Source organism: Lipophrys pholis, assembly GCF_963383615.2.
Source record: "Lipophrys pholis genome assembly, chromosome: 19".
Lineage (NCBI taxonomy): Eukaryota > Metazoa > Chordata > Actinopteri > Blenniiformes > Blenniidae > Lipophrys > Lipophrys pholis.
The window spans coordinates 18,695,850-18,715,499 of NC_137647.1; the positions used below are offsets into that span (position 1 = coordinate 18,695,850).

A 19,650-nucleotide genomic window follows, 5' to 3' on the forward strand; every position below is an offset into this window, starting at 1 on the left:
CGTGGCACCAGTGTAAAGTGTACCTTGTCTGCTCGATTACACTTAGTGGTCGCAATTCACAGATTTTGCACTTGTACCTTGGCGAACTGCTAACAGAGAATGACAAAGACGGCGTTTGTAGATACAATTCTCTTCGATTTTAAAGCGTTCTCCAGGATCCAGAGGAACAGATTGAAATGACACAAAGAAAAACGGACACGGTTAAACACAGGTAGAAGTATCGTACACGTGGTTAAACATGGAGAAATGAGGGAAACATATCTGCTGGTTGAGTGGAGTGGTCCTACGTTAGAGAGGGGGAATCTACAAGAAACAGGTCTGTTTTTGAGAAGGCAGATCAGGAGAATTCTTTGTAAAGATCTGTGCACTCAATGAAAAAAAAAGCAATAAGGTCTGCTCTTTATATCTAAGGCTTCTCTTTTCTTTTTGTTTAAAAAAGTAGGAAATATCCATCTGTTTCGCTTTCTATTAGCATAACATGCTCTAATTCACAGTAAACCACCAGCCACAAAAGTACTTTGTGTCATTCAAGTGTCATAGGTATCCAGACGCCTTCTAAAATGAGATATTGAAATGGCTATCGAGTCTTTCTTGGTAAAGAATGAAAAACAAGCATGGAGAGCTGATCTAATCTTGTCTGACTTTGTCTTGAGTGGCTGAATGAGCTCAAGAGTGGCTGCAGCTGTACTGCAGGCCGAGGCAACGAAAACTTAGGGGAAAAAAAGGCTATGTTGACTTCATGGGCAAAATCTTTTCTTTTTTCTTTTTTTTCTTCTAAACATTACTGGTCACTTTCTCCAGCAGGGGGTGCTGTGCACTGGGTTTTTGCATGCAACATGCAGGCACACAACACAGGGATCAATACAGTGACAAACTCTGTCCACCTACTGAGAATTTCATACCAAGAAAATAGGTCCAGTTTCCAGCTGCACTCAGCTGATAAGACAGGAGATGAGAACAGGAAGGCAATAGTTTCAAAGAGGAAACCTGTCCACGCTTACTGGAGGGGACCGAGGGGAACAAAACAAACAAACAAACAAAAAAAAAAAAAACACGAACAGGGCTGGATCGCTCTCTGTCCGTGAAAAAATCTATCCAACTACACGAACACACTCCGATACAGCATGGGAATCACCACGAGACAGCAACGACCAACAAGTGGAAAACGACGGGGGGTAACAGAGTTGTGTGATTTCCTGTGAGGCCTTAAAGGTACAGCATATCTTATATTCGATTTATAACCGTTAAAAAAGGAGAAAAACAGTCAATACGTACTTACATGGATGTCTATGTGTTGTGCTGTTAAAGGTAATGAAGCCCCAGCCTGTCCTGTCTTGTAAATCCAGCATGGAGTTTGTCCTCAGTCCAGTAAGAAAAATGACTTGGAAAAAAAAAAATCAACTGGCATAACTCAAAAGAGCTGGACTGAGGACAAACAGCAATGATTCACTTTTGCCACACAATTTACTAAAGTGGCATTACTGACAGTTTACACCTTTAAAATATGTGGAATGCTAATTACATGCTTGAAAGTATTTGATTAAAGTCGCCAATGATCATGATCTAAAAGCACATTGTTCTTTATGTTTTCTAAACATGACAAAAGTCACTTTTAAAGACCGGTGAGCATTAGGAGCTCCACCTGCTCCAGCAGTGATCACTTTACACTGGCAGGTGCTTTCTGGATTATCTGCCCTCCAATCACTGTGAGGTTCAGTATGTGGATCCATTAGAATTATAGCTCCTAACTCTTCTTTTCTGGGAATCAATCTTGATCAAATCACCTGAAAGCACAGAACCAACAAGCGATCTGAGCTGTTTGGGTTCTAATTTCATATACTTGCTTACTTAATTATTGTTGTAATTTGGCCTGAGATGATAACTATCAACGGGTTACTGCTTCGCACAGACTTTAAACATGGTCTCAGCTAAGACAGTGAACCATGACTGGAGGAATCTTTCTTTCAGGCACGTTGATCAGTTGTCGGGGCCTTGGTTTCTCCGTGATGACACTGGCTAACAAATATTTTTGTCTGACGCAAAAAAAAACTGTAATTTATCCAGCACTTCGATTTGTGTTGCAGTATATATCCAAATATCTAGGACAGTGTAAAGTTGGTGAATTCAAGCAAAAAATAAAGTGATGATTTCAGTGATTTATACACTTTTTAAGTGTACTAACAGCCTTATTTGTGGAAGAAATGGCATATTCTGCCACACAAAAGCAAAGCTTGATAATACAGTTTTTAACCAAAAAAAAAGCACAATGAGGTTTTCCTGTTTTAGTTTGTGCAAGAAAAAGAATGGTTGAAAAAAAACAACAACAATCTTGTTGCCCAGTGTTACCAACATCTGATGTGGTGTCAGCCAGATGTGAGTACTGTGCGTTGGGGAATGTTCACTAATCACAAAAACTACAGCTCTATGTACAGTTCGCGTACAAAACACAATCAAAGAAACTTAACAACATTACAGCTGTAAAAGCTCCACGTGTCATGACATCGACCCAATTACAACTCAAGTGGCTCGAAAAAATAAACTTGGAAAAAAACGACACATAAGTGACGTGTCAGTGAAACAAACTGCTCACAGCAGAGAGATGGGAGAAAAGTACGGTGGCCAAGAAAGGTCTGCACAAGACAAAAGCTACAACAGACATTGGCCCGGCTTGTCGAGGGATCGTTTTTATTAATAGTCTAAAAACATTTTGTTCTTGTTTTGTGTTAGAGTCAGAAATCTAGTATTTGTATTGCAATTACTTTAGTCTGTTTTGGTATTTGAGTTACAACTTTTGTAAATGTTTAATTCGTATCTATGTTGCAGGTAGTATATTTGTCTTCCTGATATTGTATTAATGTTTGATCTAGTACTGTATTTGTGTTGCATTTTATGTATTTGTCTTACAGCTTTTGTATTTGTGCTGCAGCTTTTGTATTTGTCTTACAGCTTCTGTATTTATGTCACAGTTTAAGTATTTGTCTTTCTGCTTTCGTATGCGTTGCAACTTCCTTTGTACTCGTGTTGCAGCTTTTGCATTACTGTTGGGGCTTTGCATTCTGGGCCACCGTAGATAAGGCCGTGAAGACCCAGTCGTACCAACATGCGAGGATAAGACTTGCTTGAAAAGGAAAAAAAAACAAAAAACGACGGGATCCAGTGAGCAGTAAAAAAGCAGAAACAGAAGAGGTGAGCTGTTGCTGATGTGCACGGTTATTTTACAGTACTCTGTACCCTGTTTTTCCTCGAGCATCGTCATAATACTGAGGACTGCGATTTTGACTTGTGTTTTGTTTCCATGACTTAAACTAAATGATGTGTTTGTTTCTAATTGACCTGAGTGTATGCTCAACAGCAAAACACTGATGCTGTGTGACCTCTGTGATATGTTTGCCTGAGCATACAGTTTACATATTGAAGAACAGAAAGGTTGCAAATTATTAAAGGAGAAACAAAAGAAAACAAAAAAGTTGTTTATCGTTACACTCCTCCATACTAGAGAAGGCTTTTGGTCACAATCAACAGCCAATTCCAAACATGGAACTGGCAAATAAAAGTGAGAAAGTAACAGTTTTTTTAAAATCTAAAATTTACTTTTTGAGTTGTGGACCATGACTGGGCCATGAATTCCTAGCTGTTTGTGCAGGTGTCTGTTCGAATGGCATTTACAAAAAAAAAAAAAAAAAAAGAAAGAAAAGCAAGTGGGTGCGTAGGCGATTTAGCAGTGCCGCAGCATATGAGGCACATGCTGATCGTGATGTGTTGGAGGTGTTGGGATGACGAGAAAAGAAGAGGAGTGCCAGGTCTGCGATGACCCATGCGGACGGCCGGCAGACATGATTACGGCGTCTTTGTTATAGTTTCCGTCTCCTTGGAGGCCCAGAGCTCTTTGTGCTGCTTGCGTCCGAAGCCCTCGTCGTAGTTGCCTTTGCTTTTGAACAGCTGTTGGAAGTGCGGCTTGCAGTAAAACTCGCCTTGAAGAGCTGCAAAGGTGCCCAGGCTGGTTGAGAGGGGAGGAAGCCAGAGTTATGTACACATCGAAAACGGAAAAGAGAAGAAGAAATTAGCCCAAACGGTGCACACAGTCACCTGAGCTTGGCGTTGCAGTGCTTGCAGCAGAAACATGTAGAGTGAAACACCAGGTTGTTGGCGACCAATCTCTCCATCGGGTAGACTGTCTTCTCACATGATGAGCACACTTCCTTCTGGGTCTTAAAGCTGAAAGACTGAAAACATAAAGATGCAGGATGAGCCTCCTCTACATTTTTCTGAGATCAAACCTGACTTACTAACCTGAATGGAGTCAGGGGTGTACCGATACCACTTTTTTTTAAAGGTCGCGCATGAGTACTAACCTTTAGCTACTTGCTGATACCCAGTACTGATACATGTACTTATTAAATGCTATTAGGCCTAATTCATACTCCAAACGCAAAGGCTATGCGTTGCTGTGAACCACATCTGCACAGCATTCAGTCTACAGTATAAATAGGACAGTATGTAGCATCCTTACAAAATATATATTTTTACCTTAGATCGCTGGACAGGCTTTTCTTCGGTGGCGTTTCTGGCGTCCTGGAGAGTCAAAGAAAAAACAAAAAAACGATTAAAGAGCCATCAAAATATGTGTTGTTGTTTGCTTGCATCCCTTTAATATCAAATATTAGCCTTCAGACCTCAGTCCTATCAGATTACAAGCAGGAGAGGAACTCATCCGTGATTGGATATTCAGCCCTGTCCTCTCATTACCTTTTTAGTGGAGTGTTGAGGATTGTCAGTGTGAGCTCTTTCTCCCCCCTCTGTCTATTGGCTCCATCTGTCTCTCTGCACCCCTGGGAGAGGATCAGGTGCCTTCTGTCTGCTCATGTGAGCCGAGCCGTGGGTCGGTCTGCATGGAGCGGCCCTCAGCAAAGCAGAACAACTCGCAACCAACTGTCCGTTGAACACATTCCACACAAGGATTCCACCTGGAGCCTCGTTTCAACTAGTTAGATCAATTTATTCCTGTCCCATCTTCTTTAGACATTTCGTAACCAGAACTCCTACACTCTTTATGACATCTGATATATTCAGAAAGCAGAGAAAAGGAGCATTGCACTTGAACCACTCAACATTACAGAAGCAATCACTGACAAGATTCACCACTGTCATACATTTTTAACATGAGTTTCTCAGTCGCATCACAGTCAGGTCAAAATTGAAAATGAACCTTCAAGCTAAAGAGGTAGAATTACTTTCACAATGTACAACTTCGGACTATTTTACCCTTATTATATCCAAAATAAATCCAGACATTCTTCTCACAACAAGGCTATTATCCTACAATTGTTCTCCAACATGAACATACATTGTCGTTACAAATAGAAGTTTAGCTAATTATTCATGTACAGTATAAAACTAGTACTTTACAAGCCACACTCCACCATGTTACACCAACAGGCTACTTTTAGATCTGATGTACAGTCAGAAGGCAATTAGCTTAAAGATTTAGGTGTTCAAAGCTGATCCGCAGCTATCTGGAGACGAAAGTGTGTGCTACGAGAGAGACTTGGCTATTTGATCAACAAAGGCTATGAGAGAGCACGAGCAAGCGGCTGGGGTGGTAAAATAGATAAATGTAAAATCAAGTGACAATAATTGTACTTCAACTCATTTTCTCTATGGTAAGTCGTTAGTAAAACAACCAATATTTTCACTCTGAATTGAGTTATTAAGTAATGGGCAATTGGTTGAGAATGCAATGTCATGGCTTGGTTTACAGAATCGAAAAATATTAACTACAAATATCTTGTTAGTCCTTTGAAGCAAAGGTTTTTGGGCACTGAAAACTTTGGTTGTGTTTTGGGCGTCCGTCTACACGACAGAGATGCTCCAAGTCACTGAAAATGCAACTTTTTGAAAACGCAGCTCCTGAACACCACGGCTGTAGTAAAGAGTTCTTCAGCACATGTGCGAGACGATGGACAATAACAAGGATGGTTTGCCTACAGAGTGGCACGACTCTAAGTTCACATTCTCTAACTTGGTAGTCTGTCCACGCGAATGTCTTGTGTACTCGCTGTTGTCAATGTTTATATTGTATTGTTCTTTGTGTGCATGTGCGGTTTCATTACCAAAAGCACCAACCGCGCCAACCCTTGGCCTGGCATTAAAACTTCATTGTTTTCAGTATTTCTGCGATTTCTGTAACCATATTCAAAATGTTGCTGTTATCATTGCTGAAACAAAAACTCAAAAACTATGAGTTTTCACTGGAAACTTGTCATATAAATAGGGCATAAGTTCTTGTAACTTGTCATCTATGCATTCTTATTTTTACTCAGCCTGACAATCGTTTTTTTTCATATATAGTTGCAGCTCAGTTCAGAAGGTTACTAAAAAAGAGAAAACCTTGCGAATGGAGGCAGCAGCATGCCTGCTGCTGCAGGTTTCCAGCACCAGCAGGCATGATCGCATCTTAAAGCAGGACTAATGTGCAGCTCAAGCGGATAATGAACAGACAGGGAAACATTCAGGACACGATCACAGTAAACTCCCATGGAAGGACCTTAGTGTGGGGAAGAAGGGCCGTCTCTGTTGAGGTAGGGGAAAGTCCACTGCTGGCTTCACTAATACCCTGTTACATAATGCACTGTGGTTAGAAGAGGAGGACGAGGAGGGGGTAGAGGTGGGGGTGAGGGGCTGCTAACGGAGCAAAGAAAGACTGACATACAGACTTCGGCATCTACTGATCTCTCATTCTTGAAGTGTACTGATTAACTCTTAATCAACATTGAATGATGGTAAAATTAACAGAGACTCTGCATTCTTCTTCATGGTGAAGGAGCAATGATTAAACCGTCCCTCCAGAATATTGCAGCCTTATTTGGGTATATTGCAGTGATGAAAACCTTGATGTTGAATTTCCATCGATTACTGTAATCACAAGGCCGGCCTTTTTTTGAAGAACTGACTTAAGGCCAAACAACGGAACATGTTTAACCCCTACGAACAAAGGAAAACACTTCCTAACAAGTCACAATTATCGTATGCTTCCCCTTTATAGCTGGATGCTCTGGGGTATGTTCTTGTCCCATCTGCCCTTCTGCATATTTTCATTGAATTAGACCAATGGCAACATTTTCAAGTATTCATGTCCTTTTCAGCTCAACTGGAAGGACCTCTAACAGTCTTTCAGGCCACAGGTTGGCATGCTCCTTGTATAATGTGACTCGAAACGTGATTGTGACACATTCTGTAAAGCAATATAAGACTCCCGAAGAGCTAAATGCATGCTGTATCTACCAATTGGCCATAACATTATAACCACTGGTTATTTCTTCTGAGCAGTCGTTCAAGGAAGGAAAAGCAGTGACTCAGCTACAGGGTTACAAAAAGCCAAAGTTCATTCATGTTTCTGGGGAAGCATCAGCTTGCGATTTCAATCACTTGAGGATCTGCTGCTAATGTCTTGGTCCCAGACACCAGAGGTTTAGTGGAGTTCATGTTTCGATTCAGCAGGGCTGATTTGGCGGCAAAGATGGGGAGCAATACAATATTAGATGGTCATAATGTTTTGGCAAATCAGTGGAAGTGATATGGCATATTAAAGTTCTCTTAAAAATGTATGATGGGAAGTTATCTTTTTATATTAAAGTATGTGAGGCAAAGACTGAGTGACACTGTGAAGAACAGCCTCATATTTTGATGAACTCAACTCAAACTCATTGCGTTGTGTTTGAACCTCACGACCCCTGAGTTACAAAAGTCATGGGAACAAGAGCTCGATCAGAACAGCAATATCTCTGACAGTGGTCAAGTATATGCGGCTCCACAGTGTGTATGCTTTAAGGCCACCTCTTCTGATCTATACATTAGTTATGAGTTCGCCTGGGATGCTCAGTGAAGTCCTCTTTGACTAATCAAATAGAAAAGATGCTTCCAGTAATTTGCATACACTTTCTGAACCGGCAGCCGTAATGCACCACTGAGCAGGAGGAACAACAAGGGTGTTGCCGGCACTTAAAGCAGCCGGATGACATACTCTTGAAATAATTGCTTCATTAACAGTGAGGCCACACAGCTTCCTGGAGATGCAATCACGTCCAGAGAGTAGGCCCTCTCCTCTTCATCTCTCTCGGGCTCAGCAGAAATGTTGCTGCTAGCTTAGCTGCAGCTCACACTTTTCTGTTTATCTAGAAGGCTGCATGTTGGACCACTTCCTGTTGACACAGCCAACTGCTGAGCCAACAAGCCTGAGGCCTCTTACACTTTCACATCACTGAAAATCCAAATGCATTTATGGAGAATCTTTACATGAAACGAAGGCTGTAAAAGTGGTCAAAGTGGGTTGGCAAAGGTTTCAGCTCTGCATATGAAATCATACAATTAACACGGCCAAAAAAGCAGAGGCAGAATAAAACAAAGCCGTAAGATACCATATCATGTTGGTGTGGGCATGCGTTCAAAAACTACACACACTGATATGCAGGAAGACTTCAGATTAGCTTGTACCATCTTGTGTCTGTTTGCCTTATATGTACATGAGTCTCAGCTGCCACAAGACAGTCTGAATGTGGCAGGAAGTTGTTGTGACACATCTGGCTTCCTCTGTCGAGTAGAGCAGCAATGAGGACGATGCCGAGTCAAATCCTGAGCAGCTTTTCAACACAGCAGTTGACTGCTAAAAGTATGATGTCTGAAGAGAAGATGACTAACTGAACGTAGGACGTAGCACATTAGGAGAGTTTCTAAACAGAGCTGTGCCTGCCCAACACTGTTTTAACTGTTTTAAGCGATTAGACATAGCCGTGTGTGAGAAACTTGAGCCAGCTGGAGTTTGGTCTTCTCGACAAACAAAGACCACTTTCACTCAAGTGTCCAAATCTTCTTGCAACACAGTTTCCACTCTGAGCTCACAGCATCAGTTCTTTAGCACAGTTTTAGAAAGCAATCAAACGTTCCTGCTGAACTTCATCAGACTGCACCTAACCAGAGATGTTTGAAAGGGGGCCGAGATCTCGGTTTGCAATATTTACACTTCCACACATGGAGCACACTAATGAAGCAATGCTGTCACAGTTTCTTTTGTAAATTGAGAGAAACAGATGCATTAGGGTTGTAATGGTATACGTAACTTGCAGTTCAGTTTAGGGCCCAGATTACACAATGTTTTTAAGTGAAAATGCATTTTTCATTCAGAAACTTTTAATGTTTACACTATGTTTTGAAAATACATGGAAACAGCTGAAAAGCTGAAAATGATGTAGTTTTGATGTTGTTCCACGAGTCGGTGCCGTTTGTTTTTGTAATAAAACCACACACACACGTGCAGAGAAGAATATGCTGTAAACATTAAATATAGCGAGTACACAGTCTTCAATAATTCCAACTGTCTATGGAACAAACATACATCCCCTGTAAAATGCATTAGAAAGAATCAAAAATGTCCAAAAAAAAAAAAGCGTTTTGTACTTTCGTGAGATTATACATGCTGCCTGTGATTTCAAAAGTTTAGAGCATGACTTTCACTCTCGACACTTTTGAGCTGGCAGACCTGCTTCACTTGGATTTTTATCTACATCTATTTAATGTGGTTTGTCCAGAATGCTCGTAAAGAGACTTTAATCACGGTGAGAGGAAGACAGATTTGATCCCCCTCATGATATATAAAAAAATATTCAGCAGACGACGAGATGAGTCAACCACAGAGGGGTTGTTGAACAGAGGTTCAGAAAGACAGAATGAGTTTCTGAAGCAAAATCCTCTGAACGGAAGTTTCTGGTTTTCCATTCCAAACCAGTCTTCAAAATTTTCAGAAGAACAGCAGACTTCTGTTTGAAAGGTGGAAGTTAATATTTTTGGGGCTTTTCTTTGTGGAGTTTAGTCTTAAGTTCAAACTTGCTCTCAGTCCATTCATATTCCCTTAAAATCGGGAGAACATGTAATGATAAACAGTTGAGTTTGTATAAAAATAAAGAGCATAAATTCCTCTCTTGTAGAAGTTAAACAGACGCCTGGACTACAAACCAGGCCCTGATTGTCTAAACCTCAGTGTTTAGAGGAGCTGTCTACTCATCTAAATCACATCCATTCAACCCCCTACAACAACTTCACAGACACTACAGGGGTTGGAGGTCAGCATGTAAATATAGTTCGAATGAGAACAAGAGTCGTTCTTCTTGTACTGCTGATGAAGACAGACCCTGCCGCTTCACGCTTCATCGCCATTGCCCACTGTGTTGCACGAGTCTGTAAAACAGGCCCCTACAAGGGCAGACTGGCTTTATGTTAGCAAATGTCTTATGTCATTTATACAAAATAAAGCCTTCCCACTCTACGTCTCCTTCCTTATTTTTAGAAACGCTTTTTAATGGTTTCGGACAACTGACTCAGATGAAGGTTATTCTCCAAACACATTGGTATGATGAAGCCCATTTCTCAGCAGCAGGTTTCCCTCATGAAAAAATAAATTCCAATCTCGCTCTCGTTCTTTTGGGTAGATAACATCGGACTGTATACAGTGGTTTTTGGACCTGCAAGCCATGGCAGAGATCCAACCAATAAAATGGCTGTTGCAGGGAGGACAAACAGCCTCATCTTGACAGTAATCATCCATCAACAACTCTGAACATGCAAAGACAAGTTAGGCAGTGGAGACGCCTCTGAAGGGAAAAACAAGCTTAAGAGAGGCAGGAAAAAGTTTTCTGTGGTGGAAAAATCGCTCGATGTGAGGTTTTGACGGCTCATTGGCCAGAGCACAGCTGGAGATTCAGTACATCAGTCTGCAGAGTAATCACATCTGGCAGGGCGATGAGGGTGTTGGGTCAGCTGCGACTTCTCTTCCTCTTTTCAACTTCCTGTGTGTAGCCTTCAAGTGACGAGGCAATTTTCTTTCTACTGGTAGTTTGTGAGACGTCCATCTCATGTCTGCACTTCTGTGTTGTTTCAGTTCCTGTCTGCCCTCCAGACAGAACTTTAGGTACACCAGTTCAACATTCATACAAACGTGTGTAAAGAGCAGATGATATGGCAACAACCGAGTCTAGTGAGGCATGTGGATATAGTCAAGGTGACCTGAAGTTCAAAGTCCGCTTCAAAATGAGGAGGAAAGGTGAACTGACTGGATTTTTAAGATCAGGGGACAATTGTTAAACTGGTTTGAGAAAAACCAAAAGCAGCAAACAACCATGGGCTACAGGAAAGGTATGCAAAAGATTTGCATGACCTAGTCTTTAAAACGAGCATATGTGACTGACGGGATGAACCAGGTAACCTCTCCATCTGTAAAAACAACTGTAGCAGAAAAACACCTTCAAATTGTGGGGTAGGAATTTGGTGGGAACAACATGAAAGCGTTAATCCATCCTATCTTGTATGAACGACTGCTGTTGCTGCCAATGTGATGGTATGAGAGACATCTTCCTGATACACCTTGGGCCTCTTAGTACAACCTGATTGTGGTTTAACTTCCACAGCCGACTTGAGTATTGCTGTTGATTATTTCCATCCCTTTATGACCACAGTGCACCTTCTTCTTCTAGCTACTTCCAGCTGGATAAAGCACAAAGTCACAAAGCTCCAAACATTTTTAAATTTCTTGGCTTTGAGCTCCCAGGACTCAAACAGTCTCCAGTCACCAGATTTCAGTCCAATAGAGCATCCGCGGGAGGTCGTGGGGGCAGAGTCAACATGATTAGCCGGCTAAATATTTCCATGTGCATCCCCTTGCCAGTCAGTATTAAAAGTATTAGACAGCTATACCAATTAAAGTTTCATTCATGTAGAACGCAGCCTATCAGTCAATGATGACACAACGGCTGCTGCTGCTAGTGGTACTAGCCACCGTCAACGTAATTTGACATCATTTACACAGAGACTATGTGACACCAGCCGAGTCCAATAAAAGACATGACAATGATCTTGTGAAATATGCTACAACTTCAATTTTGCTGAAGGTAAAAGTTTCAGAAAGTCAATGCAATAAATTGAACACACACTGCTAAATGTTTTAATGTTTCCTGGGCATTGCCTGCTTTAAGACGAGACGATTTGTCTAAATCCTAATCTTAATTTAGCCAACAGGAGAATCAGGAGCACCTCTAGTCTACTGTTTGATGATGCCTTGTCAACACCGAACAAAATCCCAGAGGAAAGTTTCCTTTGGATCGATGAGATCAAGAACAAACACAGACCTGATGGCCAAAGAGGACCAAATCTGCTGCGAGCAAGGCATAGCTAATGTATTGACTTGAGGGTGTACAATAACATGTTAAGACTTGAGGAAGATTTTTCAGGATCCAGTTGAAAAGCCATCTAATGCTTCAACCTTTCAAACTGGCGGCAACATGATTACACATTTTCTTTAGACCTAATTATGTTAATCAGGATGTATTCTGAGTCACAAGTTTTGAGAATGATGGCATCATTTTTAAACAAGCTCTCATTTTGCATCAAGCTTGAAAAGGAAAAGCATCCAAATATTCCTCCAGGTATGTTTGAGTTCATGTGGAAGGCCGAGCACTTCACCACTGTAAAATAGGGGCTGCAACAAATACTGAAGCAGTCACTGTTATCAATGATTTTGTGAGTTATTCTAGCAATTAGGGGACAAATGCATTTTTCATGAGATGCCAGAAGGTTTCACCTGCTCCGAGAGTTAAAAACCTGAAGTTAGTCACTTTTTACAGATATGAAACCGAACGAATCAACAAATAATCCCAATTGAAAGCTGCAATCAGAGACCATTTGGCACATTTGCCTTAAAACTGATTAAATTTGATTAGTTTAGATTAACTATTTGGCTATTAATGAAACAATTAATCCGAAAAGTTCCAATATTGTTTGCAGCTTTGGTAATTCAGCACAGAGGTTACCAACTCTTTTTACTTGGAGCCACCACATATTTCCTCTAGGACAGGCAACAGACCTCAGATTTTATAAAACATTACAGTGAAGCCAAACACTGGTGGATGAACACAGGCTACCCAACAAAGAAAAAAAAAGGAAGATTCCCAAGTCGGTTCCAGATTCTTTAACGTGTTTTCTTCCAACAATTGCAAATCTTATTTTCATAACCTGAGGAACGGTAAGGTAAGGTGCTAATTATTAGCACTCACGTTGAAATCAATACTATTGGTGCAACTTTGCAAAAAAAAAAAAAATTGGAAAAAAACAAACATTTGTGGTTTCTTCTACAGTTCCTCTTGATGAGGTTGCCTCCAGGCACAATAAAAAGCATTGAGATGTACTGATCAATGTACCACATGCCCATCAGATTTTAAACAAGCACATGATCCTGCCTGTAGATGCATGTAATCAGGAGCAATTAAGTCAAAAGGTCAAGTTCAAAGCCTGTTGTTTGAGTAAAAAAATGTGTGAAATGTCCGTTTTCCATCCAGTAATACTGTTTTCAACTCTGCAACGCTCATAAAAACATGCGTTTGAAGCTGGTATGCTGCAGCAGCTGGTTTGTTTATGTTTTCCTCTCAAAACTGACAGGAACAAAACCAGTGACAGCCTGTTGAAGAATGCATTGAAGTTGTGGAGCCTGTGATGGCTTGACGTGGCGAGGGGCCGCTGCCTTGTGGGAGCGCGCTGAAGCAATAGCTGTGAGCGCTGCGACCGATCAGATGTTATCTCGGGCTCGAGAGGAGGAAACATTTTCCCAATCAAATTTCACCTCCAGGACTGGAATTTTGAACTACATGCATCATCCCATTTCAAAAATTAAAGCTTGCAGGCCTACATGCAAATGTGTGCTCAACAATTCCAGAAACATTTCCATGGCAAATGTAGCAACAACCCACAAAGTACCTGTTAGTTGTCAACATGGTCTGCGTATGTATTAACCGACACTTTCAAGCAAAAATCATGTAAAAAACATCTCTGCAATCCTGGAAACAACATGCAAATAAACATAAAATATTTGAGTTTGCGTGATCTCGCCACACATTTGTAGTCTTTGAAGTAAGGTTACTTGTAGTCAAGAAGTAGCTCTGTAATCGAGATGAGACATAAAATAATAATGATTTTCTTTTAAAAGACTGGAAGAACTTGTAATTTCTTAGCCTTTGCCTCATTAAACTGACAGATGACAGTTGTGAAACATTTTGGACTGTAACTGTGTTTAATTGAAACCGACAGATAACTTTCTTGACTCTTGTTGGACTTACCTGGGCTTGATTGAAACACTCAGTTAACTATCTGGGCTTTTGATAGCCTAAACTTGTGTCTGATTAAAAAGACAACTTACTCCATTCTTTCTGGATTTTGCCTTTGTCAGATATTATCTTTACCTTTGCCTGTGTCTGATGTTGGACATTGCATGAGCCTAATGGGAACTGACACTTTGCTTGGCAGATAACTTTCTTGACTCGTTAGCATTTACCTGTGCGTGATTGTAACAGGTAAATAAATTTTCTTGACTCTTGTTGGCATTTACCTGTGCCTGATTGGCAGTGGTGGATACGTTTTCTTGACTCTTGTCCGATGTGCTTGGGCTTCACTGTAATTAGCTGATAACTTTCTTAATTCTTGTTGGCTCAGACTTGTGCTTGATCATGCCTGGCAGATAAATTATCCGACTCATGAATGCTTCCTACCTTGATTCTTGGTGGAATTTGCCTGAAAAATTATTTTATCTAATCCAATTTGGTCCCCCAAAAATCTGCAGATTGCCATCAATCTTTATTTTGCATACACTTTTGCTCCATGGATCACTACATTCTGGGAGGGATACAATTTCCAGACGTTCACTATATATTAGCAAAAAAAGAAAGCTGTCGATCCTATTTTCTTGATTAATATCAGATATTTACAGAAATAGATATATTAAAAAAAAAAAAAAAAAGAAGAAGTTAAGTAAACTGGGTCGTTCTGGGAGCACTAGTGCCTAAGCTACATTTCGAGAGTTAAAGAAAGCACATTACCAGTTTGCCACGGACCAACAAGTGACGTGTTAGGCGCCTGCTGGTGACTGATGATACTGTGGGAAAGTCAAAAGTGGTTTGAAGCAATCTTTCCTGACGTCTTTAGAAATCACTTCTGACAGCCCCAGAAAGCAAAAGCAAAGTGAGGGAGAGCGCGTTGCTTTGGTCAGAAATACTGTGAGAGCCACTTCACCCATCTTTAAATGTCACTGTGAGAGGTAGGGGTGTCGAGACTTTGAAAATCACTGGCTTTTGTCATCATACTGGTTTGCATTCACACAGCAGCCAGATCTTTTATTACCACCCATACATCCGATTCAGAGGAGGCTGCAGCATACCTTGTTAGGAAAATGAGATAAACGAAACAAATCAAAGCGAAAAGGAATGCGCCAAGTCTTTGAATGCAACTTCAGGGCCCGAGTACTTCCATACACGGTTACAGACTCTAAAGTAAGCTTTGCAATTCCCAAGAGGAGGCGATAGAAAGAAAAATAAATAAATCATGGCTTCTTTTAAAAACTGGGGGCACACCGATGTGTGCCAAACTGGCAGCCAGGGATGTGTCCGTCTGACTGGAAAATAATGACCTCCTCCTCCTTCACACAAGTGATTTGGCTTGCAAACATGTGATGCCTGTGCACAGCGACACACAATGAAACCATGAAGAGGACTTAAATCACATGTAAATGAACAGCTTCACATTTCCGATTCTGAAAACCACAGCTGAGTTTCTACTACTTACTAGATTAGTCGTAAGACAAAGAATGATTGTAAACAAGAAAAAAAGCGGCCAAAAATGTTTTTCACAGGTCTTGCATGCAGCTTGGATTTTGCAGGCGACCCATTTAATACTGTTCTGCACATGTGACAGCATGAATGTGCCCACCCCCTTCCAACATATGGCTCATCAGATCAGGTTCTCTCTGTCGTTAATGGTAATTGTTTGACAGAAGAGCATATGGTCTAACAGAATAAATGTCAGCGGTCCCTGCTGAAGCTTTGTCCATCCACTGTTGCTTTGTGCAAAGCCGCATTATTTGCTTTCTGGACAAACAAGCCGGACAAACTACAGCAACCCACTCCCAAATCCTCCAGAGAGGAGTGAAGCTGGCAGAAGTGTCAATCTGTGCCCTCAGCTCGGACTGAAATCACAGACTTCTGACGAAGGCAGGAAATGAAAACGACCATTTAAGCCTTGTCGCCATATGCCAGGGGCTATAATTACTGAATCCTGAAGCTGCGGCGCCTTGTTGGATGGAGAAAAAGTGGTTTCCCCAGACCACATGGCGGTTTGAAAAGTGCTCGACAACACAAACACAAGCAGCACATTTGTACATGCTGCCACTCATCTATTTGGCAGGTGAGATTATCACACTCTCCAGGATTTTCCTTTTTTCCTCCTGACCATCATTGGATTAAAAATAAAATTTGTAAAAACTACAGGTAGCTGTTACTTTCTAAAATATGTCAATTTAGCAAAGCCGGGAGAAATCACAAAAAATAAAAATGCCTGTCAATGGGAACAAAACTAGTCATCATTAGTTGGTTGGACAGTTTTTGGTAAAAAAAAAAAAAAACTGTTGCGCAAAATGTACCACAAGCTGTGTCTTGTCTTGTCCATAAGCAAACAAAGAAGCAAAGAAACCAGGACATATCCACTTTTTAAAGCTGAATTTTCAGAATTTTACTTTTTAAACAAAACAACTAGCTTACTAATTATTCTTTGGTCAGTTACAGGGAGAATCTGGCCTATAATGTATGATCAGCCAAATGTGTTGTCTTGTCCCAATGACCAAAAGAAATCAGAAAAAATATCCACATGTGTGTGGACAAGGTTTAAATTTAAACAAAGGACTCAAATTGAGTAATACACAAGTTGTTTGGATAATATATACGTCTTCATCAGGGTGGCACAATATTGGGTAAATGTGTGTTGAGTATTGTGAAAACAATATAATTTGCAAGAAATACAAACATTTAAGTGGACAGCGTTAATGTCTTTGTCCTTTGTTCTCTCAAAAACCAGTGCTCTTTCTCTTGAACATAATTTACAACTTGAGTTTTTTTCTTGTTCTGTTTATCCTATTTTCTGTGCCTCAGTCTTCTGCTTTGTGGCTGAAAATCAATTTAAATCTTTTATCAAGCTAATGGCTCGCTTGTTGAATTAATCACACTTGAACACACTTTTCTGTCATACTTCAAATTTCTGCATTTTAAATTTCCAGAGTAGGGAAACATAATTTATCACATTTCAATATGTCTTTTTTACTGTAATTGTAGGATATATTGAGCAAATGTAGTCTTAATGTAAAAATGTTAGCATTTCTATCTCGGAGGAGCAAAATAAACTGAAAATGTCCACGTCTATAAAGTTGCAATTAGATCATTTTAGCTTCATATCAAACCATGTGATTCTTAACAGTCACTGATTTGATTCATAATGGTGAAAGTTATTTAGTAAAATGTTTGATGATCAGAAGCTTGAAATGTCTTCAATCCACGAGCAGGGAGTTAAGAAACCAAATATCTACACTGGGCTTTAAATGAAAACAAAGCACAGTGAATAAATATTTGATTATGGTGAAAAGTGTTAACTAAGCAGGTGTATGTGTCTTGTCTTGTCTTGCCCGCAACTAGTCATAGCAAAAAGATTTCATAACCAAGAAGGTAGAAAAAATGTGGAGGTTTGTCCTAACAAGAGTCCACAACCAGATAATGTCTACATTTTGAAAACTTGAATGTCCACATGAAAGGAGAGCATCTCAAATTACTTTATGGAGTTATTTGGACATTACAATAAGTCAACAAAGTATGATCAGCTACGTAAGATGCCCTGACTTGTCTGGGCCAGGACTCAGCAACCCCTCCCAAAAAGAATCTTCAGTCTGTGATCACAGAGGAACAAAACACTCCAGAGACAGAAACATTTATGAAGCTCGGATTTGGCTTTCGCTTTTAAATGAAAAGAGGGTGACTCAGAAAACATGAATCAGTCTGATTAGTCCATAAAGGTGAAAAAGGTTTCCTTAAATGTCGACTCATCACACTGAAGTGTCCAGATCAAGAGTCTCCATCTCAAAGATATTCACTTATTAATCACTGAAAGGGATTCAAATGATCTTCGCATGGATTGAAAACAATATTTTATTATCACAGAAGAACAAGAAACCTGAAAATATCTAAATCTGAGGAGGATTCACACATATGAAAACCTCACAGCTTCCCATTAATACCTCTTGGCAGAGTTACTGATTATTACTGCAACAGTCATAAATCAACATATATTACATGTAATGACAAAATCAGCATCAGATCAGTGTAGGGCTGCATGATATGAATTGAATATGCAGTGTTAAGATTGCAATGTGACTTGCAATAAATACGCATTTTTGGGGATATGTACAATCAAATAAGTGCTCTTTTATCGTCCTGGTGTTTAAACATATGCAAAGATGATGTTGCATTTCATTGCTCACTTAAAAGCGGATCAGTTTGTTGTTTTTAGTAATTTTTTTATAGATTTTTTTTTTTTGTGGTACTTCTGAAGTGACTCCTGACCATGTCTCTTATAAATGTTGAAATATTCAAGAGGCTGATCGCATGTCTTGACCTGCACATTGCATGGAAAATGTGATTTATTTTAAGTATATTGCAAAAGTTAACATCACAATTGTAATGAATTCACAATATATTGTACATGCCTTGCACCTAATACTAATGAGATAGCCATTGTTGTAGTTTATGGTGTCTTTGTGCAGTTCTTTCATTTACTACGCCTCAACAATGAGCAGCTATTACACATTATTTACTCACACAGCTGCCCAAACACGACAAAATACACACCTTATATTCAACATCCACACATCATTTTACACAGGATGGAAGTAAATGGACACTAATTGATAAAAGTTGCCGGTTAGATACGCAGAGAAGATTGGAAAAATAAGTTTTTGGAGGATTTAAATCGCACTGTCAGTTGATATTAATTAGCAATCGAGCTAGCTAACGAGCACCCGTTGTGAGAAGCGGCGCACTGTTAGCATCGCGAGTCACACAGCGGGCATTTAAAAAAAACTAAAGCCCCCCAAAAACAAGATAAATGAATAAAAATAGAGAGACACTGTTACAGCTTGACAAAGCATGTCCTGGACGGCTGGAGCCGCCGGACACCATCACCTCACCTCATCCCTCTAACGGGAAAAAGAAGGTGGAAGGAGCGGCGGCGGCGGAGGGAGGGAGAGGGAGGGGGGGGTGCTGCGGTCACACACACACACGGTGTAAACCGGAGAGAAAGCACTCACCATCTGCGTGATAACACGGTGTCCCGCTCGCTCAGTTGCCGGAGGCAGAGGATGGTGAGCTTTTGTTGCAGACGGCGCTGGCCCTGGTTGCCGGTGAGTTAGTGTGCTCCGCTTCGCCGCTCGGCTCCGTTTATAACAGCTTCTTTTTTCTCTCTCTCTCTCGCCGACAGGAGCTCGCACGCTATTGGTTCACAACCGCTCACGACGCGTTCAGAGCCTGTCGGACAGACAGACACTAACGCTTACTCGGTACTCCTGTGTAATTATCACATTACTAATTTAACTTTAAAAACACCCAAAACTTAAGTAAGCCCAATTATTTTGGGGGGGGGGGGTTTGAAATTTTTATATATCTTTTTCAATATCTTGTTATTGCTTCAATATGCAGCACTTTTGTTCCGATGTTTGTGCTCAAGAGGACCGTCACATTTCAGACTTTCTTG

At 40.5% G+C, this 19,650-nt stretch overlaps 1 protein-coding gene across 1 annotated transcript; it reads right to left on the reverse strand.

The window, feature by feature from the left end:
- Positions 1-774: 774 nt before the first annotated feature.
- limd2 (LIM domain containing 2) lies at positions 775-19,369 on the reverse strand. The gene is made up of 4 exons (XM_080488128.1): positions 19,208-19,369; positions 4,528-4,572; positions 4,087-4,223; positions 775-3,997 (listed from the first exon to the last, which is right to left on the reverse strand). The coding sequence occupies exons 1-4, from the start codon at positions 19,208-19,210 to the stop codon at positions 3,838-3,840; spliced, it is 345 nt and encodes a 114-aa protein (XP_080344254.1). The 5' UTR covers positions 19,211-19,369; the 3' UTR covers positions 775-3,837.
- Positions 19,370-19,650: the final 281 nt, after the last annotated feature.